At 42.0% G+C, this 25,971-nt stretch overlaps 1 protein-coding gene and 1 long non-coding RNA gene across 6 annotated transcripts in view; one reads left to right on the plus strand and one right to left on the minus strand.

The window, feature by feature from the left end:
• Nucleotides 1–5,749: 5,749 nt before the first annotated feature.
• ZNF800 (zinc finger protein 800) overlaps nt 5,750–25,971 on the minus strand; it is a 69,229-nt gene continuing 49,007 nt past the window's right edge. For all 5 annotated transcript variants that reach the window (XM_051848018.2, XM_051848017.2, XM_051848019.2 and 2 more), the window contains one exon: nt 5,750–11,873. In XM_051848018.2, coding sequence (XP_051703978.1) covers nt 11,687–11,873 — 187 coding nt within the window. In that variant the 3' untranslated portion in view covers nt 5,750–11,686. The remainder of the gene's footprint in view (nt 11,874–25,971) is intronic.
• Nucleotides 11,826–23,163, plus strand: LOC127491816 (uncharacterized). Its single transcript, XR_011387439.1, has 3 exons — nt 11,826–12,201; nt 12,792–12,883; nt 22,957–23,163. It is a non-coding gene; the product is annotated as an uncharacterized lncRNA (long non-coding RNA).

Raw genomic sequence — 25,971 nt, forward strand, 5'->3', positions numbered from 1 at the left:
CTCACCACCCTGGTGATCCTAACCAAATCATGTCCCTCCAAGTTTGGGGACTTTGGCCTGACTCTTGCTTATACTGGTTTCCTATTGCTGTAACTTAAAAAACACACATTTATCATCTTACAGTTCTGGGGGTCAGAGGTCTCACTGCCAAAGTCAAGGCGAGAGCAGGGCTGCACTACTTCAGGAGGCTCCCGAGGAAGATCAACTCCCTGGTCTTGCCCAGCCTCTAGAAGCTGCCAGCACCCCTGCCCATCACTTCCGCCTCTGCTTTGGTTCTAACAGCCCCTTCCCTGACCCTCTCGTCTCCTTTCACTCATGCAGGGATAACATTGGGCCCAGCTAGATAATATCCCTGTTTAGGAACCTTAACTTAATTGCATCCCTTTTGTAGAGTCCCTTTTGCTAGAGTGAGATGTTCACAGGTCCCACTGATTTGGGCATATTTACCTTTGGGGGGAACACTGGGGGAGAGAGCAATTATCCTGCCAACCACATGTTCTGAGCACCTGCTGGCTAGTAGCACCTGCTGCCAGAGAGGCAGCCCCATGGGGCAATCTGCCCTCTAAGACCATGGCAGAGCAAAGGATGCCTGGTGTCTTCCACAGACCAGACTTGTGAGCAACATGGCTGGCAGAGAGGAAGAGATTCAGTCCTGGTGAGGGGGAGAGAAGCCGCAGAGGAGCGAAGCCAAATGGCACTGGCTCTCAGGCACCAGGGCAGCAGCAAACTATGAGCTAGACCTAAGCTCTCTGCACAAGGGGTCAAGGACTGGCGTTGAGCCTCAAACTGTTGCTGCTCCACAGTGGAGAAAGTGTGGAAATTCAAAATAAGATTTTTAGAAAATTTCATCCAGTTTTACAGTCATTTTGAGTCTGTTGTGTGCTTTTTAAAATGTGGGTTTCTATTTCATGTATTTTTGTTTTCATTTCATCTTCCCAGTAATTTGTTTTTAAAATGTATTTTCAAAAGTACCCATCCATGGCAGACTGGGAATTAAAGCAAAACCAAACCCTGATTCTTTACCCATATGGTTTTTTCAAGAAGCCCTGAGCTAGAGAAAGGACCATCATTCACAAAAGGCAACTTTAGGTGACAGGTGCCCCCAAAATACCCAAGCTGATAAAATCAGCTGTAACATCCGCCAGGAGCAGAGGGGTCCACACAAACTCACTATACTTCAGTCCAGTAAGACTTTCCTGGTGGGCCAGGCACGGTGGTGCCATGAGCTAAGCTGCTGTAAAGGGCCACCCACATCCCATAGCTACTCCACTTCTAGTCCAGCTTCCGGCTAATGCATCCTGGGGGGTGGAGAACATGGTTCAAGTGCTTGGGTCCCTACCACCCACATGGAGGCCCCAGATGGAGCTCCAGGCTCCTGCTGGCTTTGGTCTGGCCCAGCCCAGGCTGTTGAGGACATTAGGTCAGTGGGCTAGTGGATGGAGGATCTCTCTGTTTCTCTCTCTCTCTCTCTCTCACTGTAGTTCAGCCTTTCAAGATGAAAACAAATAAACATTATTTAAGAGGACTTTCTGGAGCCCATTCCCCTCTTCCTGCCCCAGGCCCCAAGCCCAGAGGTTTGGAAAGCATCGAAGAAGCCGCCATGCTCCCTTGCTCTAAGCAGCCTTCTCCAAGCCAGGGCAAGGGGAGGCTTAGCTTTACATGAAGCTTGAGTTTGGATCATTACTAAAGGACGGTATGGCTCAGAAGAACGTCACTCTCTCCCCTCACCCCTGCACTGTGGGAGATCTACTCATGGTCCCTCTCTCTCTCTAACCACTTGTGAAAGGCCTCCAAGGCTTCTGGAGAGCCCCTGGTGCCAAGTTCCCTCGGCATCCAGACCAGATAAAAACCCAGCCCTACACGTGCCCTGCACGCAGTCTCTTCTCAAGAATAGACTGTGGCCCCTCTTTGCCTCAATAAAGCAACCCGTCTCTGTTGGGGTTGGCTCTGTCTCCTTTTCCTGTCTGTTTTCTGGGGGTATGAAAGGCCAGAACCCTGAACTATTTCAAACCTAACAATTACAAAGGACTAGACATTTTAATTACTGAATTGAGAAGGTACTCAGTAGTTTACAATGAAGATGGGAACTTACCATATAACAGTGACCAGAAAATTCATGATACACCCAAGTACTGAACAACAAGCCCCACAGAACCATTAAGATGAAGATCAGAAAAGTTGTTCATCCCTCAGACAAATCTGTTCAAGTTGGACACGACAGAACTCCTAGGTCTAGGACAAACCTTCACCGTAGTCACTCACGGAAGGACTTCAGCCAGGCTTATGTTCCCAGTATTGCCATATTGGGCCAGGGAGCCTTTCACCGTGAGCCACTGTCCTGGGCATCGTGGACGTTCAGCAGCATGCTGAATCCCTCACTTCTAACCTCGGTCCCAAGTTGAGACAACCCAAACAGTTGGCAGACATCACCAGATGTGCACTGGGCGGGGGGACAAAACTGTCCCAGCTCAGAACCACTGATTTAAGGGCTGTGAAGACTTTTCCTCCTGTTCTCTCCCGACTCCTTGTCAAGACCGAAAGCATCTGAAACCCCATCATTCAACACACTCAGTGCCCATTCCAGGCACTGACTTACACCCACGGGCTGTTGTCAGTCTTAGATACACTCGTGTGAATGGAACCATCAGATTTCTCTTTTACAGTTCCTTCCATTTCTGGAACATCTCTGTAGCCCATCTTCCCTCCAAACCCAACCACAAATTCTTTCAGCAGCTCCACCTCTCCCCTATACTATGGCAATTAATCTTTACCACTCCTTCGGAATCATTTTCACGTCCCTCAAAGTTAATCTCTATGTTGTTTTTGGAATAATCTTTCTCAGTCATTAGAGACCTGCCGTTACCATACTAAAACATCCAAGCTCTGTGACAACACACATCCCACACTCCACCCTTGCCAAGCAATTTCTCCCAAGCCCTTACCTTGGCCGGTTCCTTTCTCTTTCTTTCACCATCTCTTTCTTTCTGTCCATTTTTGACCTCTCAGCTAAATATTACTTCTTCAAGAATTTTCTCTGGACCTCCAGACCAAGAGAAGCCCCTCTGTTTTACTCTTCAGGACACGGTGTGCTTCTTTGTGTACTGTATGTACTACAGTTTAGTTAGTATAGCTCTCATACCATTGCACCCAGGTTTAAGAGATGTGCTCTCTCTTTAATTTTCTAAATAAAATTAAATCTGATTCTGAACTACACATGCAACAGTGCAGTCAAAAAAATCAAATCAAAAGTACGCATGTTTTGGCAAGCCTGTTAAAGAGAACAGAAGAGTTATGGAGGCTCCTGTAGTACCTGGGACTTGGTAAATGCCTCTGGTCTTTAATCTATGGGTCCCTTTAAGACACGCATTGTCCAGTTTGTGGTCCATGTGAAGACAGAAGGCTCTAGTGGTTCATACCAAGCTGTAGCACTCCCTTGGGCTGAGTGCCATGACATCCAGGGTCTTCCCAAGTGGCACCAGCAGCCACTTTTCTCGGGGGCCCCAAGACTTCCCAGTGCTCTCAGAAGTGCAACTTTTGCTTCTGGCTTCCAAGCACCAATCTCCCCCGAAATTATGCAGGGGCCAACTCAAGAGTAAAATGGAGGCTTACAGACCATACCTCCAAATCATTTCCAAATACTGCCATAATTTCGTATTAGGCCCCATTCTAGAATTCTTGGATTCCTCAGAGTGCTGCGTGGCCTGGTAAATGATGGCCTGGTAAGAACTGGCTCTATCCCGTGTGCTCAGATGCAGCTCACACTCCCTGGAGCAGAATCAGCCTGGGCCCACGTCCTGTGACGGTCATCCTTTTGGCCTACAAGTGCTCAGCTGATAGCACAACAGGATGGACCTGCAGAGTTTCCGGAAGGTGAAGCTGTTCAGTGGAGAATTTCTGGTCCTGGGAGCCCAGATTGTAGTCTAGTCTAAAGAAGAGGGCTCAGGGTGCAGATGCACATATCCACAGTCTTCACTCTGGCAGAGGAAGAGTGAACAGAGAGGGACAGAGCAGGGCCCTTTAAAGCAGGGAGGTTTTCCAGCCTTGGTGTGAAGGAAGCTCTGAGATCAGACCCTCAGGCATTGCTGGGAGTGATTCCTCAGTACACAACAATAGCAGGCACCAGAAAATAAACTTTTTCTACATGTGAAATCACTGAAGAGTTGACTATCAATACTAATTTAATGAGACCGATGCGTGGAAGCCAAGCTGAGGGGCTGTTAGGATTTTGCAAAGTTACATTAAAATTATTAACAGGTATTTTATTAGAAGAAAGCATTCCATAATTTAAATGTTTGAAATACATATTTTTAAAGCAAACTTTTTTCCTTCAAAGCAGAACTTCTAAGAGCTTAAGAGCTTTTTTTTGACAGGCAGAGTGGACAGTGAGAGAGAGAGACAGAGAGAAAGGTCTTCCTGTGCCGTTGGTTCACTCTCCAATGGCTGTCGCAGTTGGCGCACCGCGATCGGCGCACCGCGCTGATCGGAAGGCAAGAGCCAGGTGCTTCTCCTGGTCTCCCATGCGGGTGCAGGGCCCAAGCACTTGGGCCATCCTCCACTGCACTCTTGGGCCACAGCAGAGAGCTGGCCTGGAAGAGGGGCAACCGGCACCCCAACTGGGACTAGAATCCGGGGTGCCGGCGCCGCAGGCGGAGGATTAGCCTAGTGAGCAGCGGCGCCAGCCTAAGAGCTGTTAATGTAAGACGTGACCTCTGCACCATTAAATAGGCAAATAAAGTAAAGAATATTTCCCAAATTCCCATGAGGTGTGTGTGCATGTATGTACATACATGTGTACATGTGAATGCCTGCACATGCATGCCTAATACAAGGGTTTTTTTAAAGTTCATGGAAAATGGAATTTAAAAATGTTTATTTTGGTGCAAAAATTTTTGAAATCCATGCAAATTTCTTAATAATATGCATTTTCCATGAACTTCTGGAAGATCCATCATATATTTATGGCACTAGAATTCTGAAAATGCTATCAATCAAATAACATAAAATCACTGAGTCGGTGAAAGTTCTTGCATACATGTGACAAAAATTACTTATGACCAGCTTAAGGGAAAAACAAAATTCATAGAAGGACATTAGAAACTGTAGCAGGAGGAGTCCTGTGCTACTACTGCTGAGATAAATTCTCAGCCATCTCTACATCCTTACATCATAGGGAAATGTTCCCAAATAATCAGTGTATAAAAGCAGCCTCGGAAGAATACGTAGCCATTCATACAAAAAATAAAGAGAGGACTATGTACTGAAACAATCCTAGGAATACTACAAAATGTTAACAGTGCTTTTCTCTGGGTAATGCAGTTATGGTAATTTTAATTTTATTTATGTACATGAATTACATTTGTAATTATAAAAATATACAGCTTTTAAACAACCTGTTTCAAGTCTAATATTTCTCCTAATGCCAAAATTTTGACAAAGTCATAAATGTTTATAATATTCAAATCTTCCCTGGTTTCATAAACTTTGATGAGTTTTCCTAGTAATAACTAGATTATCTTTTAAGTTTCATATTACTTGAGGGCTTCTGATGCAATAAACATTTTTAAAGCTGCTTCTTGACTCTTACATGGGTAACTGAGACATTATAGAAATTACAATTCCAGTAAATATTAGCACTAGTGGTATACCAAATCCTTATTATAAACTGCCACTAGCTGGCGCTATATGTAGGTCTCATAATGAGGACCTCTCCATAGTGCTTGTACACAACTTCAGATAAGACCACAGATAATTCCACTTTCCAAACAAAATTAGCTCTTTATTAAAATAGCAACATAAATAGTAATAAATTTATTCTTTATTAAAAAGAAAGCAAGATTAACAATGTCAAAAACCTCATAACACTATCCTAAATAACACCAGTCAAAAGTGAAATAAAACCAGAAATTAAATCCATTATTCTTAAATAGCAACAATTAAGACACTACATAGCAAACTTTTGAAATGCAGTCAAAGCTGTGCCCAGAGGTAAATTTATAGTCTTAAGTGCCCTACTATTAAATAAGAAAGATCAATTAACTAAGTCATCAATTGCAAAGGAACATTATAAAACAACAAAATAAACTACAAAAATTAAGGAAAGAATAAAGATCAAAATTTATATTAACAATGTAGAAAAGGAATGGAATTGGTAAAATATCCAAGTTTTGGGTCCTTAAAAAGATTAGCAAATCCTAATAAAAGAAAAAATGCAACTAAAAAGATTAGAAATGAGAAAGTAGCTATAACCATAAACACAGAGAAAAATACTTTTAACTATAATTATATATAGAAATCTGCTAATAAATTTTAAAATTCTATGAAAATGCATGATTTTCTTTAAAAAATATATCTTTTTAAATTGACACTCAGTAAGTAGTAGTTAACCTGCCTATCCCAAAACCATAGAAAAGCTTCTTAAAGTTTTCAGAGAATTCTCTTCTACTCACACACCCTGAAAAAGCTTGAGGCCTAAACAGTGTTACAGGTGGGTTCCTCCAAAGCTTTCAAGTAGGTAATTCCTGTGCTATGTATTAACCAAGAGCATACAACAAGATGGAAGGTTTTTGAAGTTAATAAAGGTAAACTATAAAAATGTAAAACTACAGTCCAATCTTTTAATGAAAATAAACATATGTTCCCAAATAAAGTATAGGGGTTAAATTCAATATTCATATACTACAAAAAGGGGGGAGATGGGGAATCCATTATGATGAAACGGGATGCATCTCATGCAAAAACAATCCAAAACCAAGAAATCCCTTAAGAAATGTATTGTGATGGTAGGCCATAAGAGTAAAATCATAATGATCATCTCTAGTTGCCTAGAATATGTTTAATATAACGCAACCATTGCCAAGAAAGGCTTAGTATACTTGAACCAGGGAACCATTTCCTTAAGCAGATAAAGACCTATACTTCAGTCCAAGGGCTAACATCAAAAGCTGGTTATACCCCATAAACATGTATAGTTTTAAAAGATCATTTAAAGAAAAAAAGCTGGTGAAAAATATTAAAGGCATTTCTAAAAATGTGCGGGAAAATTTATTTAACTATGTGAGGTATAAATGTTACAAAGAGAAAAAAACTATCATTGATGACACTTAAAACGACTGGCTACTGAGAAGAGAATCAACTAGGATTCACCAAAGAGTTCAAAAAAGTTACCAAACACAAAAATCAATAGCTTGACATCACAAGAGCAACCAGTTATTAAAAAAAAATGGAAAAATGACCCCATTCACATAGCAACAAAGATATAAAATACTAATAATACAACTAATAAGAAACATGCATGATACACAAAATTACTGAAGAGCATATAGGCCATCTTCAGTAACCTTGACATGGGACACATTCCTGAGCAGGACAATCAATGTCACAAAGATGGAAATTCTCCCCAAAATAATTTACAATATTAAAGTAATTCTAAACAAAATGCCAGTAGCATTTCTTTTCGAATGTGATGAAAATATGGCTAAAGCTTATCTGGAAGAATAAATGCACAATATAGCCAAAAATATTTTGTAAAGGAAGAACAAAATTTACTCCATTGAGAAGCTAAACACAAAGTAATGCAAATTATAAAATGGCAATAATCAAAACAGCATGGTTCAGGAGCAGAAAACACCAAATACAAACAAGCAAGCAATAAATCCAGAAACCATTCCAAGTATATGTAAGAATTTAATATTTGATAAACGTGGAATTTTCAAAACAGTAGAAAAGGGAGTTTTCAATGGATGATGATGAAACAGCTAAATAAATATTTAGACTTTAATTACACCTATATCAAAAATAAATTCCATTTGAAGATTCAAATCTAAAAAATTGAAATGAAAGGAAACACAGACAGCTGTTTATATAACATTAGGATGTATATCTTTAACATATCACCAAAAGCAGAAATCACGGGATAATAGATATTCATCTAAATTTAAAATGCAATATTTCTGTATATCAACATCATGAATTAAATTGGTACATATCTGAAAAAGGACAAAATGTCTGCAGCATACAGAATAAACAAATGGTTAGTGGTTTTAATATATAAAGAGCTCTTAGTAATCAGTAAAAAGTGAACACCCCCAACAGAAGAATTAGCAAATGCATTCATTCATTCAATAGAAGTTTGTTGTGCACCTAATATGTATCAAATATTGTGCTAGGGGCTGAGAATACAACGCTGAAAAATCTAGACATCTTCTCTCATACATTCTAGTATGAGAAACAGACCCCCCCCCCCAAAAAAAAGCAAATAAATAAATAAAGTTACAAAATGAGAGAAGGGATTTGAGAAACACAGGAAACAAAGAACTGGGATGGCAAATGGGAGGGGGGTTGGAGACTACTTTCAGTTGGCTGCTTGGAGCAGGCTTTTCTCTGAACACTGCGGTTAGCAGTAATCTAAGGGGTCGCGTTGTGGTAAGGGAGAGGGAAGCTGTGAGGAGCAGCCTTATTAAGCCCCTGAGGTGCAGAAGGGATCTGGGCAGGTTGGAGGTTCCAGTGTGACTGCATCATAGTGGGCAACAGAGAGGAGCAGAGGTGGCGCTGGAGACCCAGGCAGAGGTCAGATGCTACAAGGCTGGGTGAAGCTGTGGAGGGAGGTTGGATTTCATCCTGTAAAAGCAGTAATTTACTTGGTTCAACTTTTCAGAGGGGTCATTGTTGCCACACCATCAGGAATGTACTGAAGGTAGTCAAGAGCGGTGGCAGAGAGCTGACCAGGCAGGACTGGCTGTCACAAGAGTCAGATGGGAAAACAAACAAACAAACAAAAATGCATATACATATATATATGTTAGGACAAAATGATGGCACTGAACATGGAAAGGAGCAGACAGATTGCAGACATATTTGCAGGGTGAAACTGATCGGCTGGACTGGCCTATCTGACATAGGGGACAGAAAGATCAAGGATGATCCAGGTTTCTGGCTTGAGTAACTGGGTGAATGGTGGTGCTATTTATTGCAATAGGGAAGATGAAGAAACCGATTTGGGGTGTGAGTGAGGAATTAGATATTGGAAATGTTGAATTTGAGAAATCTGAGTCATCCAAAGGAAGATAATTAAGGAAGCAATTAGATATGTGAGACTACAGCTTAGAGGAAAAGGTCTGGGGGGGAAAGCATACATTTGAAACTCATTAGCATAAAGATGATACTTAAATCTGTGGAAAATGATAAGATTATCCTGAGAAAGAACAGAAAGGAGGGACCAGAATAGAGATGAGAAACCCTAACTTTTAAAAATTAGGCAGGAGAATATCAAATATAAAACCAAGGACCGATCAGTGAAGCCAAAAGAAAACCAGGAGTGAACACTGTCTTGGAGACAATGTAAGGAATCAGAAAGTGGCCAAACGAAGCAGAGGTGAGGACAGGAATTCGCCCTTTAGACTGGGTAATGTGGAAGTGAGCAGTGACCTTAACAAGGGCACTTTCAGGGATGACAGTGGAGACATGCCCTGAAATAGAAGATCAGAAAATGGAGACAACACAGGGCCGGCATTTTTGGAGTAGTGGGTAAGGCCTCCACCTATGGTGCCAGCATCCCATATGGAAGCAGGTTGGAGTTCTGGCTGCTCCACTTCCAATCCAGCTCCCTGCTAATGGCTGGGGAAGCAGTAGAAGATGGTCCAAGTGCTTGGGCTCCTGCACCCACATGGGAGACCTGGAAGAAGCTCCTGGCTCCTGGTTTTGGATCGGCCCAGCTCCAGCGGTTGTGGCTGATTGGAGAGTGAAACAGCAGAATTAAGATTTTTCTGTCTCTCCCTAACTCTGCCTTTCAAATACAAAAACAAATATTTAAAAAAAAATAAATAAAATGGATAAAGTCAACAAATAAAGTCAACGCCACAAAGAGATATGTTTACAAAGAAGAGTTGAAAACAGTTCATCGATGGAGAAGATGTGCACAAGCCGAGATCTGGAAGACACGGACACAGAACTTGTCTGCTAGCTGATGAGAACGACCTGTGGAGGGGAGGGAGGGCTGACGATGCAGAAAAGGGGAGAGGGCAGGAGCGCATGGCGTCCGGAACACACGAGGAGGGCTTGGTTTCTAAGCTTCCTCTATGCACAGGGAGACGGTCACCAGAGAGCTAGTTTGGAGGGTCCTGCGGTGGCCGAGATGAAGTTTGTATGACGTGGCTTCTGCTTTCTCAGGGAGACGTGAAGTAAATGGGGAGAAAGGAATCAGAACATCGCGGGGAGATGAGAAGGTAGAATCGGGGGGCCTAGAAGTGGGGAGCTGAGGCTCTGGTAGGAACAACAGCACCAGTCTGAGGTTTGAGATAGTGGATTCAGAGTAAAACGAGTTGGTCGAGTTGTATGATTTTCTAGAAGAAAACAGTCAGTTGGTCCTGTCAGGCCCATGGAAGGTAGATGGCAACGTTTATCCAGGGTTGGATTTTGTCAGGAAAGTTAAGTCCGAATAAATTGAGATTCAAGTGTGCGGACAGCATTGTACTTCAAGGAGAATGGACCATGGAATCCAGGCTAGACAAGGAAGTGGACCCAAGGCTGGAGCTGATCAGGTAGTGGTGGAAATGAGGTTAAACAATTAGCTGTCGACGCGCAGGAATGCGGGATGGAAGATGGTGACAGAGCGGAATGTTTTAGTTCAGGTCCAGATACCAGGACAGGATTCGACCTGCAAGTTTTTACTGTGGGAACACCTGGAATGGATAAAGGGGAGGAGGCCTTCATACTGTAAGACAGGTCTGACACCTAACGAAAGGAGTGGGGAATGGGCAAGAAAGCCTCGTGCTGCGAGATTGTAAGACGGTTCTGGCCAGGCTACTGGGAGTCCCCAGGCCAAACTGCTCATAAGGAGTCCTGAATATCGTATGAACCAGCCAGAACCAATACCCTTGTTGTGCTCGGTCCCTGGAGCCGGGCAGCCCAGGAGGAGGAGGCCTCAGTGCAAGTCCAATAGTGGATTCCTTAGGGCAGGAGATCCGACAGGTGCATTCCCGGGGTCACCACAGACAAGACTGTACAGAGCAGCAGCAGGTGCTAACGACGACCAAGGGCTAGAACCGTGGGAACAAGAACTGAATCCGAAGGGAGATGGTCGCTGGAGATGAGTCTACAGGAAGGAGGGGACCGGAGGCCGGAGTTCGAGTCCAACCCTAGTTGTGAATTACACAAGGCCAGGTTGTGTCACCCACCACGACAGTCTTGGGGGACCTGGGCAATTATGAAAACCATCTTCGGGCGGAAGGCAGCAGTGGGGCGGGGAGGGGCTGGCGACACTACGAGGGTGTGAGGTGCAGCAGACTACAGTAGGAGTTAGTCTTTGAAGAACCAACAGCAAAAGACACTGACCAGGAAAAAAAGCAAGTCTATAAATTACGAGGGAGGAAAAGGAGTGGATGGCATTGTCCAGTGGCAAGATTCTCAGAGAAGCCGGGGCTTTGGCAGGCAGGGCGAAGTCGTGCTCCGAGGCCTCCCCCGCAGCCCGGCCCCTAAGGCACGCGGTCCTTCGGAGGGGCTTGGCGGGAAGGCGTCCTGGGCCACGCCGGGTTCCGGGAGGGCGTGGGGCTGAGCGCGGCCCGCGGGCAGGCGGAGGACACGGGGAAGTGGCGACGACAGCGCTCCCCGAGGGCCCGGGGCCGGCCGGCGCTGCCTGCGGAGGCGCCTGAGGTACAGCGGCTGTGCGGCGTGCGGCCGTGGTGCGGGGCGCTCAGGGCGCCGCGGCTTTGCCGAGCCCCCGCGCCGCGTGCTGGCGCTCCCGGGCGGCGGCGCCGCGGAGCTTGGCGCGGCAGCTGGCGGCGGCCTGGCGCGTGGTGACGGCGCCCGCGGGCGGGCAGCGGCTCCCGGGGGCGGCCGGGCGCAGGGCGGCGGCGCTGCGGGACGACGGCTTCGCGAGGCTTCGGCCCGCACGGGCGGCAGCGGTCCCCAGGGAGGAAAGACAAAGACACGCCGGTTAGCAACGGGCAAGGAGAGCGCGGCGCCTCTCGGCTCCCCAAAGCGCCGCGGTCCCCAGCGGCCGCGAGCCGCCCCTTCCGCCCCACAGGCTGTCGGCCGGGCTGGAACTGCGGGTCCGAGGAGACGGCGGCCAACCGAAGCCTCCCACGAGGCTTTTGGGAAACACGTCAAAACCGGCAACATTTTTTAAATGCTTTGACCCAGAAATCCTCATTTGAGAATTCTCCCCTGAGGCGAATACATGCAAGGTTTTTCACGCAAGGTGCTAAGGTCAGTATCCCACCCCGAGGTCTTCTAAAACTTTCTGGAAAATACATCTTATCAAAAAAAAAAAAAAACAACTTTGCACGGATTTTCAAGTTTTTGCACCAAAACAAACAATTTCATGTCTCCACGAACTTTTTGAAGTACCCTCGTATAACAGCAATTAACAGAAGTTTTTAAAAAAAAAACACGGGACAAAAAGAAAATGAAAGAAAAAGAAATGGAGTATCTCCTACCTGACAAAATAACGTATTGGCTAGGCTTTCATGTTTTTCTTACAGTGGATCCTAACAGGGTACTGAAACAAGGCTGTGCAATAATACCTAGTGATGCGAGAAAGCATTTATGTCGTGTGTGCATGTGCGTGTGCACGGGTAGTGAGGGCGGCCGTGTGGACACACACCACGCGGGTGACACACACCACGGGGAGCAGCACACCCGTGTGCCCAGTGCTCACCCCCGGGTGATCTGGCTGCAAGTCCTCTTTACTTTCCTCTTAGTTATAGTTCCCAAACTTTATACACATTTTTATAATAAAAATGTTAACTTACGCCACTCTTTGTTCCCATTCTATCTTTACCCCAATTCAAATTCAGGACAGTAGTGTGGGCTGTGAAGCACAGCTGTGGACATCCAAGGATTTTAAAGAACAGAGCCCACAACAACGACTTATCTTCCATACAGAGTTGTAAGTAAATCTCAGTTACAGAGCAGTTACCCTTCAACCTTACCCTCCTCAAAGCTACTGTCTTCGGTGAAGTTATACCTTATTTTACTTATTATTATTTCTACCTGGAGGGAGGAAAGTTTTCTGAACTTCTAACAAACATAATTTGATGTGTAACTTCCACAAATTTGGAAACACAAAATTTGCTTTAAAATGAAACAAAGTTACCATACTTTTGGAATAAATGTTTACAATACTAATGTTTTATAATTCAATAATATTCTCTTGAGTTTGAAAGAGTAAAAACTAAAATGTTGCACTGAAGTAGTCTAAACTTCCTGGTCTTCCAATCATAACACATTCAAAATTTTAATTTATTAATATCTAGGGAGTCTGCTAAATCTTGTTTCAGAAAAATGAATAAATGTGATAATAAGGTTATAATACAATATAGAGGATTTCCAGGAATTTATTATTAAATTGACAGAAGACTCTTCATAAGTTCCAAAGGTATTTTAAGCCATCAAAGTTGTGAGACTGATTTTATTTAGTGATCAGTAAATCTTTGTTTATTGGACTATTACTTAAATAGATGATGACCTAATGAATCACCTCATCCTCTCCCAGAACGGAGGCACTGGATCTTGGAATACCTTTTAGTAAAAAATGTGCAAAAGACATAAAACTTAGAAGAAATCCTAAGAAGTCGAAAGCCTGTGCTAACTGCCCTGAACAAAATGAAGGCTATGGGGGATTTTTATAAAGTTATCGTTTCTCAAAAGCCTTCTTGCTCACCAAATGATTTAACAAAACAGGATTACGTGCAGGTAAGACAGAAAAACCTTTATTATTGGTGCTATATCCAGCTTTCATTATCCATAGGATGGTTTCAATTTGATTCAACATTTCTGGAGTGCCTGATGTGTCTTAGGCACTGTGCTCAGACACAAAGAACTAAAAAGATAACAGTTTCCCATCTGAGAAGACCCAGAGGATGCCTCAGACCCTGGGGCTAACCTGAATCCCTAAACCAGTCACAGTCCTGCCCACGTTCTTCACGTGAGCTTTCTCATTTCCTGTCCTTCCTTTGCTCAGAGTCACCCAGAACACAGCTCTGTCTCCACTAGCTGAATCAATAGTTTCTAACCGTACAGGGGAGTTTTGCAAAGACCGGCATGAGATTCTGACTAAAGATAGGAACTTCCTGCTCCAGGAACATGTAGAGAAAATCCTTGATTCCACTAGAAACCGACTCCCTGAGCAGATGCAATCTATAAAACACAGTGTTTACAAAGGATTATGCCTCCCTTACCTTATTATTTTTTCATACAAGAAAAATGTTCACTTCCTGGAAAAAAAATTTCAAAAATTCTAACTGCTCTTAGTGAGTCCCAGTAAGACTTGTTTTAAATGAGTTAAAGGTGGGATGCAGCCTTTGACACAGCAACACATACTTTATCTTTGATAGTCACAAATATTCCCCTGCAACACCAAGTGCTAAAGTCCTTAATTCACAAAGCTAAGCAGAACTGAGAGCGGAGTCCCAAAGGATGCTGTGCCAGGGTAAGGGAGCCTGTTCACTGTAACACCAAACTCCTCCAAGACTTTCAAGCTAAGAGTCAAGTCACATTACTTCTTCTGCCTTCAGAATCAAGTTAGTATCTCTGGAGTCAGCAAGCTTCTGTCTAGTGGAGAAAAAAATCAGATTCTGGTTGCTACTTCCTGGCAATCTCTCCTGGAAAGTAACGTGGCACAGTGACGTGCAGCAAGCCTGGCCTCTGGCCTCACAGGTGCACCACCTGCCCTCACAGCGCTAGGATTTTCTTTTCCTTCCTTTTGAATATTCACTTGAGACAGAACGAGGGCAAGAGCGAGAGTGAGAGTGAGAGAGATTAAGATACTGATAGTCTTTACAGTTTCCAAAAAAAGTATTCTAAAACAAGATTCTCCTTTGGTGACATAGAAGGCACATGAAAACATGAAGCTGGAAGTACTGAGAGGTTTAAGTAAGTTTCATCCGGTTGCATGCTCCCCATTTTCCCCCCAAGTCTGGAGTTAGTGATGTCATTTGACAGAAGTATTGCCTCGATTGCCCTTCATGGACCACATTTAAGAACCTCTGAGCCAAATTAAATTGGCTTGTCATTCCCTTAACATACTATATTTATATAACTATTTTTCACCTCTGCTTTTGTTCCTGGCATTTCACCCATCAAAAAAGTGCTTTCTCTCTCCTTTTATCTATTCAAATACTCTCCATCTCATGATCCAGACCAAAGCTAGTCTCTTCCACTGAACTCCGTATCACTGCAAGCTGACATCTTGTGTCCCTCTTCCAATCTCCTACCAAGGTTGCTCTGACACCACCAGATCACAGTACACCATAACCTGTGTTTTTTACAACATACAAAGAGCTGTGGCCAATTCTCCCTGTTCCCCAATTTATTTTTCCATTCTTGAAACAATAACTCATCTTCCCGATGGATGTAGAGGGGAAGGCTAATAATGCTTATTGTTGCTGGAGTAACCAACTAATTTATCTGAGTCATTCCTTTCTGCACTCATTTTCACACAAAATGTTTTATCAGCTGGGTACTTGTCAGATCTGTGTCACTGCTGACAGCTGAGTTCACCGTCATCCTACCTCTGGCCATGGGTTTTCAATCATTACCTCCCAAAGCCATAGACATATTTCCCTTCTAAGGATTCAGATGCTGCTACCACTTTCAAAATAGCTTCACACTCAGAGAAAGAATTTAAGCAAAGCTTGAAATGAAGATGAGCACAGTTATTCAACAGAAAGGGCCACAACTGGCATCATCTATGCAAGTAAGATAAAATCAAATGGATTCGGGAGCTGAGCAGGAACTTAAAGATCATCTCTTTCAAGAGATGCACATTACAAGTGAAAGAACCATGGGAAATGGAGCATTTCAGAGCAAGAAACTGAAACTTTAAAATAACAGAGATCTCATACACAAAGTAGGTGAAAAAATCACAAAGAGGCAAAGGTATTGTCCTACACAACTCATGAATTCAAACACTGAGGATCTATGAAGTAAATAAAAAGAATTAAAGAACAAAAATAACTCAGAACATAAAAGATGAGAGTGATCAATCATCTATAGAAATGGCCCAAAAGGCTGCTTTGACACTGGAAGTAACACAGGGTACTTGGACTCAACACCAGTCACACTCACGAGTAGTTATTATTTACGAGTATTTACTATATGCCAGGCATTGGACTAAGTCACATACATTTGCTCAATTTTATTAACCTGTAATTAAGAAAAATGGGTTGAAGGAGATAGTCTATTTACCTCTGAAATAAACCATGAAGGAAAAGTTGGACATGTTTCTATACCCTGGAGCAGAAAAGGTGCTCTGAAAATTCAACAATATCTGGTCTAAGTGGCAGCTGTATCCCTATGAGAAAGATGAATGTAACAGTCATCTGATTCAATGCTCATCAAGCACCATTCTGGTTATAATTTAGTTTTCCATGCTGATTTCCCTACTAAGAGAAAATACACTGAACCATAAACATCCTGGCTTCTTCACTGTAAATTAAAGAACTGGCAATGTGGTACTTACACACCAGTACCTATCAGGGTGATTAGAGTGAGACAGCCCTCCAGTACCCAGTCACCTCTCCAGATGAACCAACGATCAGGACAAGTCTTAGAAAGTAGTTGCTATGCGAGTGCTAGCTGGGAGGTCAGGCAAGGCAGCTGGTCTGCTGTTGTACTGTTCACCTTTGAACCACAGTCCCATGTGGTCACACACACACACACAATCAGAGAGAGAGAGAGAGAGAGAGAGAGAGAGAGAAAATCATTCAATCAGAAATAGAAGGAGGAACAAAATAGTGTTGTTTCTCCGTGCTCCAGAGCACTACTTTGTGAATCTGGAGTTTAGTTTTTACAGGAGAGAAGGCTGAAGGTTTTGTTGTTTAGTTTTTTAAAATGCAAAGAAGTGTTTATTTTGCTTTTCAAAAGAATTAGCCAATCTAAGCAACAGGAAAAAAAAGATTTTGACACATAAACTTTTATCAAATACTAAATATCAAAACATTTCATATGTCTGCAAAGATACGCAATATGTGGTTACTTCGGGATTTTCTGTTTAGGGTGCTTTGTCAGCTTTTATTTTCTGATTTTATCGCCATGGAAGAGAGACCTATCAATCTAGCAAGTTCCTACTATACAGATCACAATTCTTGACAAGACTTCAGTTCACTCTCTTACACCAAGAATTCCAATGTCAAAACACAGTAAGACCTTAGTACCTTGTGCTCAGGGTTGAGGATAACACACGTTAACAGCTGCACTAACGCTATGAACCTCAAGGATATGATCTTAACTTGTTCTACTGAATTTTAATTACTGTGTTGATGTTATGAAAATATACTTTGTCTGATTAACTTTTTTCCAGTCGCTGGTTGGAATTATAATATTACTGGGTTTTTTTCCCCAATAGAATTACCCTATAAACAATACATTGAGAAGTACTGCCATCTTTAGGAAGAATGCAGGGTTGCTGACTAATTAACTATCTAAAGCAAAAATCAAATATAATCCTATCATAGATATTTGGCATGGGAAACGTATTTTTATATAGATTTGTCTCTGTGACACAACTGTTCCATCAGATCTAAAATCAAGCAGTTCTAAAAGAATCTCAGAAAAATAAGCCAGTAAAATTATAATGACAAGTTATATTGATAAACAAGCTCACAATGATCAAAACTAAAGGTGTGTTTTTATAGATGATCATGGATCATATCAAGATTAAAATAATAAAATATTAAAATAAAACTGGAGAAATAAACGAGAAACCATTTCTGTAATTTGCATGAGAGACTGGAGATTTAAAACTTTAGAAAATGAAACAGACATTTGTGGTTTGGTATTTGCCATATCTTTGCTTCTCAGAGCTCTGAGATAAACTGACTGGTTTATACACATCAGATAAATTTTTACTTAAATCTAAAGGTAAACTAATTTCCCTGGAAACATCAACTGCCATTTCTTTCTCAAACAAAAAAGTCAGTACCTCAGTTAGCTATTTTGGGTAACTATCAGCAAAGTTAATAAATTTCTCGTTATTTTTTCACTTCAACATTATCATAAAATGGATAATCATGATCCCTCTCTCTCTGAAAGAAATACGAAATATTACATTATGCTGCAAAGGAGGTGCTACCATGATATACTAGAAATGAAGAATTACTTAATACTCCATTTATACCAACAAAAAACGACTGTCTCAATGATAGGCAGTATCATAAAATGGAAAGCTCAAAGATCAAGAAATAAAAAATGCATCGGTTATACAATTTCCAGACATATTATTAAACATGTTAAAAAAAAAAAGCAACGTATGGAAAAGTGTATACAGCATGCTACCATTTGCATGAAGAGAAAGGTATACATTTATACGGTTGAATGCAATAAAACAACATCTCTTAAAAGCCCATGAAACTGATAACTTCTGCCTCTGAGGAAGGAAATGAGAACTGAAACATGGGGTAGGGAGAAAACTTACCTTTCACTGTACTCCTCTTTTTGTACTGTTTTTGGTTTTTCAGATGTACATGTCATTACCTAAGAAAATGATCTTTAAGAGACAGCTGGCTTCTATTCCTGACTTCTTCATTAACCACACATGTGACCTCACATAATCACTTACCTCGATTTTATCCATTTTAAAATGAGATCATACTCAAGGTCTAGATTTCCCATCTACAATTCAATAGAATTATGGCTCAAAAGGAGGTGTACACAAAATTCCACATAGTGAAATTTAAAAAAAATCCTTATTTTGCAGTGATTTACATGTCATGATATTATAATTATTTACATTTCTGCTGGCTCCATTCTCTCAGGCTGTAAAACAACATAATAAAAGCAAGAGAGTTTGGGAAGAAAATTCAGGTTTGTGGACTTGATGGTGTTCCCCTTCTTTTTATTGTGTCAAAAGTAAAAATCTGCTTGAATGATTCCTCTTTTTTAATATATACAAACTATTATTTCTAAAAGGTCACTCTCAAAACATTTTGATAAATAAATATTGAAAATAAATGTAAAGAGGTAGAATTTTTATGATTTTTTTATGAGTTTCAAAATAAATCCTGAGATAGGAAAAAGGGGAAAAATCACTTCCTGTATTCTCCTTAAATCATCCCAAGAATCTCATAAAATCATCTATAATCTTCCGAAACAGAAGATACTACCAGAACCAGAGGAGGGTAGCCAAGAATGGACCAACACAAGGCTTAGACATGAAGACTTGGGAAAAGAAGAAAACTGAAACTTACACCTTACAGAACACAATGGATGCAGACAGGCCCAGTGGCCCACTCATTCATAACCCTACATGCTATCTGGTGAAAACACTAGTCTTGAGTCTCAAAGGACATTGCGTCTAATCATGGGGACAACATAATTAATAATGTAAAAATAACACAAAGGATGAACGTGAAAAATAAATGGTAAGGCAGAAGATGTGAATTCATCAGAGGAGGAGGTCACCATGGTTCAAACTGTCAAGAACAGATTCATAAAAAAAGACAATGGAGTTTATATAACAATCAAAGTGAAGGCACTGGCATAGGCAAAATGAAATTAGCAAGAGAATTCAGTCTTTGAAGGATAGTAGCAAAGTAGTAGTTGGTAGTAGGATGATTATTTTAGTTTGTTGTAGTGTGATTCTAAACAGTAACCTGGCTAAATATGCCAGAAATTATTTTTAAATATGTCGCTCCCTCTCTTCGTGGAGGAACGACACTAAACCCTGCCTAGGCTTCATATCCGAGTCACGGCACCATTTTGTCGCTCCCCCTCTTCGTGGAGGAACGACACAGGACCCTGTGCTGTTCTTTCGTCTGCTCGGCCCTCCCCGGGTTTGCTGCTGGTTCTTCCCGGGTTGGCTGCCGTCCCTTCCACCTCCGTGGAAGGGCGGTTCCCCCTGGCCACTTTCCCCACTTCCGCGGGGGAGCGGCACACCGCCGGCCGGCTCTCTCGGGGGCTGCACAGGTGTTCCTTCAGATAGATGTTCCCCTTAGATGTTCCTGGTGCATGTTGTCTCTCTCCTCCTTTATAGTCCTCTTCCACCAATCCCAACTCTGCTACCCACACACCGAGTACGCTGCTCTCCTCCAATCAGGAGCAGGTCCTACAGTTTATTGGTTGAACTGGAAGCAGCTGTGTAGAAGCTGTTTCCTCCCTTCTCAGCGCCATATTGTGGGAGAGCAGATGCATAGAATAAGTCTTAATTCCAGTAACTTAGTCTAGTCCGAGTTGCTCCCAGTTGCTCCCCACAAAATATTACTTTGAAAAGTTTTCTTTATAGAGTACTACATAGGGAGCAAGAGTTTAGCCTAGTTATGAAGATGCCTGCATTCCACATTGGAGTGCCTGGGTTTCATTATCAGCCCTGGTTCCTGACTCAGCTTCTGGTCACTCCCTGGGAAGCAGGGACAATGACTCAAGTTACTGGGTCCCCACCACCCAGATGCAAAAGCTGGGTTGAGTTTCTGACTTCCAGCTCTGGTTCCTGCTCTGGTCCCAGCCCAGCCCCAGCTGTTACCATAATTTGGGGATTGAATCAGTCTCTCCCCAGACTCCCTTCCTCCCCCCCCAAAAAAAGGTTTCTCCATAGGAGTGATGACATGCTAGTAATATATCCAAACTGACTGACTATGCTTAAGTACAAGATCAGCATACATTTAGATTCGACTCTGTCATAGGGCAGGATCCTTACATATGAGAAAAACTATACTTATACATGATGTTTGGCAACCTCTTCCAGTATTTTCTTACAGGTACCTAATATTATTTCCTATCGCAACCTTCTTGCTCAGGAGCCAGCTCCACCCAAAAAACACAAAGCCAGGAAATCAAGAAGTGCCAGTTTTACTTTTCCATTGATTACATTTGTGAACTGGGGCCTAGTTGATGAAATAGAATGGTGTGAGTTTTGCTACCAAACATTTGTGAATTAAAGTAAAATTAAAAAAAAAAAACTATCTTCTATCAGTGATCTAATGATCTTATAAAACTAAAGAAATACCGTATAACCACTTAGTAACTTTTGGCAAAATACACAATGTAAACTCAAGGTATTCATTATCACATGGATAAAGAATGTGTGTTCTTGATAACACACTGATATACCTAAGAGTTCTAAACAAAATTTATCTCTAAAATGATGGAACAGGGAAAGAAAGAACATCAACCAATATAAAGAAGCTACTCCGGCGCCTCAGCTCAATAGGCTAATCCTCCGCCTAGCAGTGCCGGCACACCGGATTCTAGTTCCGGTTGGGGCCCCGGATTCTGTCCCAGTTGCCCCTCTTCCAGGCCAGCTCTCTGCTGTGGCCAGGGAGTGCAGTGGAGGATGGCCCAAGTGCTTGGGCCCTGCACCCCATGGGAGACCAGGAGAAGTACCTGGCTCCTGCCTTCGGATCAGCGCGGTGCGCCAGCCGCAGCGCGCTGGCCGTGGCGGCCACTGGAGGGTGAACCACCGGCAAAGGAAGACCTTTCTCTCTGTCTCTCTCTCTCCCCCTGTCCACTCTGCCTGTGGGAAAAAAAAAAAAAAAAAAAAAAGCTACTAAATGAAGTCTTCAATGTAGAAAGTACCTAAAATTCTATTCTGTTGTCCATTTTTATTATAATTTTTCTAACACTTAAGTACACATATTACCTTAGTCAATAATCTATTAGTAATTTACTGAGATGTGACTCCATATACAGAGCTTGCCAGGAAAAAAAAAAAAAAACATTTAAACAAATTAAGAGGAAGATTTGAAACTAGTATTAAAATCAGTGGTTAATACAAAGGCACTTCTAAGAATTCATGGAAAATGGAATTAAAAGATGTTTTATTTTGGTACAAAACTTTTGAAATCCATGCACAGAAGAGGCCTTCACAATGGCCACAGAATATATTATGAAAAAAATTATGCAGATTTCAATAACTTCTATCAAAATAAAATTACCTTTTAATTCTATTTTACATGAACTTTGTGAAGTACCTTCATACCATTCTGTGCTAGTTGATGACAATATTAGGCTTTTATGCTAATCCCTATTAGCAATTAAAAGTTCAAACAACAAGGAAAATAAACCATTTTCAACACACCAAAAGTTTGCCTCTTTTCCCCATTTCACTATACATCAAACAAGAAAACCTTAGCTATCTCCTCTAGTTCAGATCTGTCAGCATTCCTTATTACTTATTTCAGTTTTTAGGAGTCATAACTTATCCATGAAACTTACTCTACTGAAACTTGACATACAGTCTCCCAGGAATTCTTCCCTTTAAAAGCAGATTTTAAAAGTTATAAAAAAAAAAAAAAAAGGCAAAAAACTGGATGGCTTTCTGTATTCAATCAATAGTTTCAATCTCAAGCAGAGCAGACTTCAAAGTCACTCTGTACACCCTGGTAAGCAGCCACTGGCCTGTGGGTATAGGGGGCAAACAGGCTGTTGCTTTTCAGTCTCGGGAGGACAAAAATTTCCATTTGATTTCTAGTAGTTATCTGGATGATAAGATCAAGAAAAGTCCTACTGTTAGGTTCCTCCTTCAAAAAGGGGGTGAAGGGGCTCGCGCCGTGGCTCACTTGGTAATCCTCTGCCTGTGGCGCCGGCATCCCATATGGGTGCCAGGTTCTAGTCCTGGTTGCTCCTCTTCCAGTCCGCTCTACGTTGTGGCCCAGGAGGGCAGTGGAGGATGGCCCAAGTGGTTGGGCCCTGCACCAGCATGGGAGACCAGGAAAAGCACCTGGCTCCTGGCTTTGGATCAGCGCAGCACCAGCCATGGCGGCCATTTGGGGATGAACCAACAGAAGGAAGACCTTTCTCTCTCACTCACTCTCTGTAACTCTGTCAAATAAATTTAAAAAAAAAGGGGGGGTGGTGAAAAGGAAAGAAACTAGTGAGGGCCATAAGAACATATACGACAATGCAGCACCTACTGTTTATTATTTTAAGTATTCACCAGCCCAAAAAGTGCATCTTTGCCAAGTAAAATTAATGTGTTTCAACTATTTGCTCAACTTCTAAGAACACCTTGTTTTCCCTTGGACTCAGGCTGTGGATACTAAACTCCTCAAGTTGATGGCATGGGTCATGTTGGAGTATCAGAATCCCACAGGCCTGACGGCTTCCTCCTGGTGTTCTTGCCTAGATGAGCTACACCGTCACAGTTCCTGACTTTGTCAGAGGCATCAGGGCTAAAGCAAGAACTACTCCTGCACAGATCAAAGCAACGAGACTCAATAAATAAATCCTGTTTGGTCTAAGAAGGCTAATATTGTTTTATTTTTTGAAATAAGCTACTTCCTTTTTAAAGAAATATTTTTAAACAGATCTAATAGCTTTTACTTCAAAATCATCTGAAAACAACACAGTACCTAATACAACTACAACCCCAGAGCTGGCGCTGTGGTGTAGCAGGTTAAAGCCTCTGCTTGCAGTGCTGGCACCCCATATAGGTGCGGGTTCGTGTCTCGGCTGCCCCTTTTCTATTCCAGCTCTCTTCCAGTGGCCTGGAAAAGCAGTGAAAGATGGCCCAAGTACTTGGACGCCTGTACCCATGTGGGAGACCCAGAAGAGGCTCCTGGTTCCTGGCTTGGGATGGGCCCAGCTCTTTCCGTGGAAGCCATTTGGGGAGTGAACCAGCGATAGAAGACCCTTCTCTCTACCTCTCAAATAAATGAACAAAATTCTCAACAGGTACTCCTAATCTTCAAGATAGAGTTCAAACTACTTACTTAACACGTATGATCTTTCTTGATTTGGAATACACTTGTGGTTTCACATTTCTGTCCTGACCAGAAAACTTTTTCTACCAGGCCAGCTCTTTCGAAACTCAAGAACACGAATATAGGATTTATGAGATTTCTTCCCTTTACGGCATTCCCCTCCCAGAGCGCTTGAGAAGAGGAGCTGGGCTGCTCCTCTCTGCAACCTTAGCCCAACTCAGCGCCTTGCACCACAACAGGAGCTCAGAGAGCCAACCTAAGACACTGAAATCCTCTAGCTTTTGATACTTGAACATACTCAACATTAAAAAGGTTTAATTAGCTTACTATTACTCATCTGTCCCCTGATACTATTTTAAGCAATTTCATCTTCTATTCAATAAAGTTTAAGCTGCAAACTTTCATCTCTAAAAGGCAAATAAACATCTCATTTCAAACACAACTAGTCCTGCAAGTAATAAACTCTTTAATTAACATGTGACACAAAGGCTTACATCACGAACAAGGATAAAAAGGAATCTGGGTTAATTCATTCTAGCAAATACCTGTTTGCCTGCATACCTAGGGTACCACCTATGCATCACTAAGAAGTAAACAAACACGCCTGCCAACACCCACAGCCCCTGAATCAGCTGTAGTCACATCAGCAAACCAGCTTCCTATGGTCAGCCCCAGTGAGACCTGGGCTATTTTTAATTCTTAGGAGCAAAGATAATATGGTTCAAGGCTATAAAGCTATTTCCACCCCTATATTGACCATATAAAACTAAAAGTAATAATGAAGAGGACCTGGAAACAATGTTTTTAAAAAAATTTTGAATGCACAAAGTTACTTTAAGAATTGAGTATTTCAAAAACTAAAATTGTCAGTTAATGCCTAAATACCAATAAACAAAACTACTCCTAACAATAGTATGCTGAAAATAAAACACATGCAACCTTCAGAGAGTCGAGTTTTATTTTTAAGGAGACAACTTGCTTCTACATGTATCTGTCTTTTACTTGACCTCAAAAGACCATAGCTGACAGGAGGTATGGACATGAGAAATGACTTTCAGATTCACATTTATCATACATCTGATGGTAATGAGAAAAAAGACAAAAATTCACCTTCTATGTACTGAAACTTTAATGACAGGGAATATCCAACACAAAACTATTTTAGACTGGATCTCAAGCCCATGAAATTCATGAAATAAACAAGAGTAGGTACACCTATACTATTTAAAGAAAAAAAAAATCTAAAATGCAGGGGGCTGTTATTTACAGCCTTACTGCTCAGAGCAAGGATCAGCATGGACATCACATGGAGACTTGCTGGAACTGGAAAATCTCAGGTCCTCCCCAGATGGAGTCAGAAACTGCATTTTAATAAGGTCCCATATAGTCTGTCTACATATTAAAGCTTGACGTTTTCTGGTTTATACAGTTAAGCAGTTCTGGCTAACCCATCAAATCACCTATATAATTGGTACAAAGTGCAGAAGCTTAGATTCTACCAACAGAAATTATAATCTCACAGATGTGGAGTTCAATAATTTTATGTTTTTTAATTTTCATAGGCAATTCAAATTCATGCCCTGGTTAATCAACCAACCACCAGTCTAACCAAGGAAGTTTTGGCTTTACTAGAGTACAGAACTCCTTTATATGCCAAACTCCTCCAGGACACTGAAAACAGGATTGCAGGCATTTATTTTGTAAGAGACAAATGTTAGTTTGCATAGTTACGTATAATCCTTCATAGATTCAATGACTTCTCTCTAGAAAAGTTGAGAAGCTCAACCTAGAGGGAAGCCCTTCTCCCAAGAGACTCAAATTGGTTCCTTACTAGAGCAAAATGTATTTCAAACCACAAGGTATCACTAGCACAAATGTGATTTTTTTATTAACATGATAAAGAGTCATCCAAGAGGGCACCTTTATGCATAATAATAGCAACTGAAATAATTCAATCAACAGCAAAGTTAAAATAAAGTCAAGCCAGAACTGTGGTGTAACAAGTAAAAGCTGCTGCCTGCAGTGCCAGCATCCCATATGGGGGCTGATTCAAGTTCCAGCTGCTCCACTTCCGATACAGCTCTCTGCCGTGGCCTGGGAAAGCAATGGAAGACGGCCCAAGTACTCAGGCACCTGTACCTGCCTGGGAGACTCGGAAGAAGCTCCTGGCTCCTGGCTTCAGACCAGCTCAGCTCTGCTGCTGCAGCCATTTGGAGACTGAACCAGCAGAAGACCTCTCCCTCTCTGCCTCTCTGCCCCTCTGCCTTTTTTTTTTTTTTTTTTTTTTTTTTTTTTTTTTTTTTTTTTTTTTGACAGGCAGAGTGGACAGTGAAAGAGAGAG

This window comes from Oryctolagus cuniculus, chromosome 3 (assembly GCF_964237555.1).
Source record: "Oryctolagus cuniculus chromosome 3, mOryCun1.1, whole genome shotgun sequence".
NCBI lineage: Eukaryota > Metazoa > Chordata > Mammalia > Lagomorpha > Leporidae > Oryctolagus > Oryctolagus cuniculus.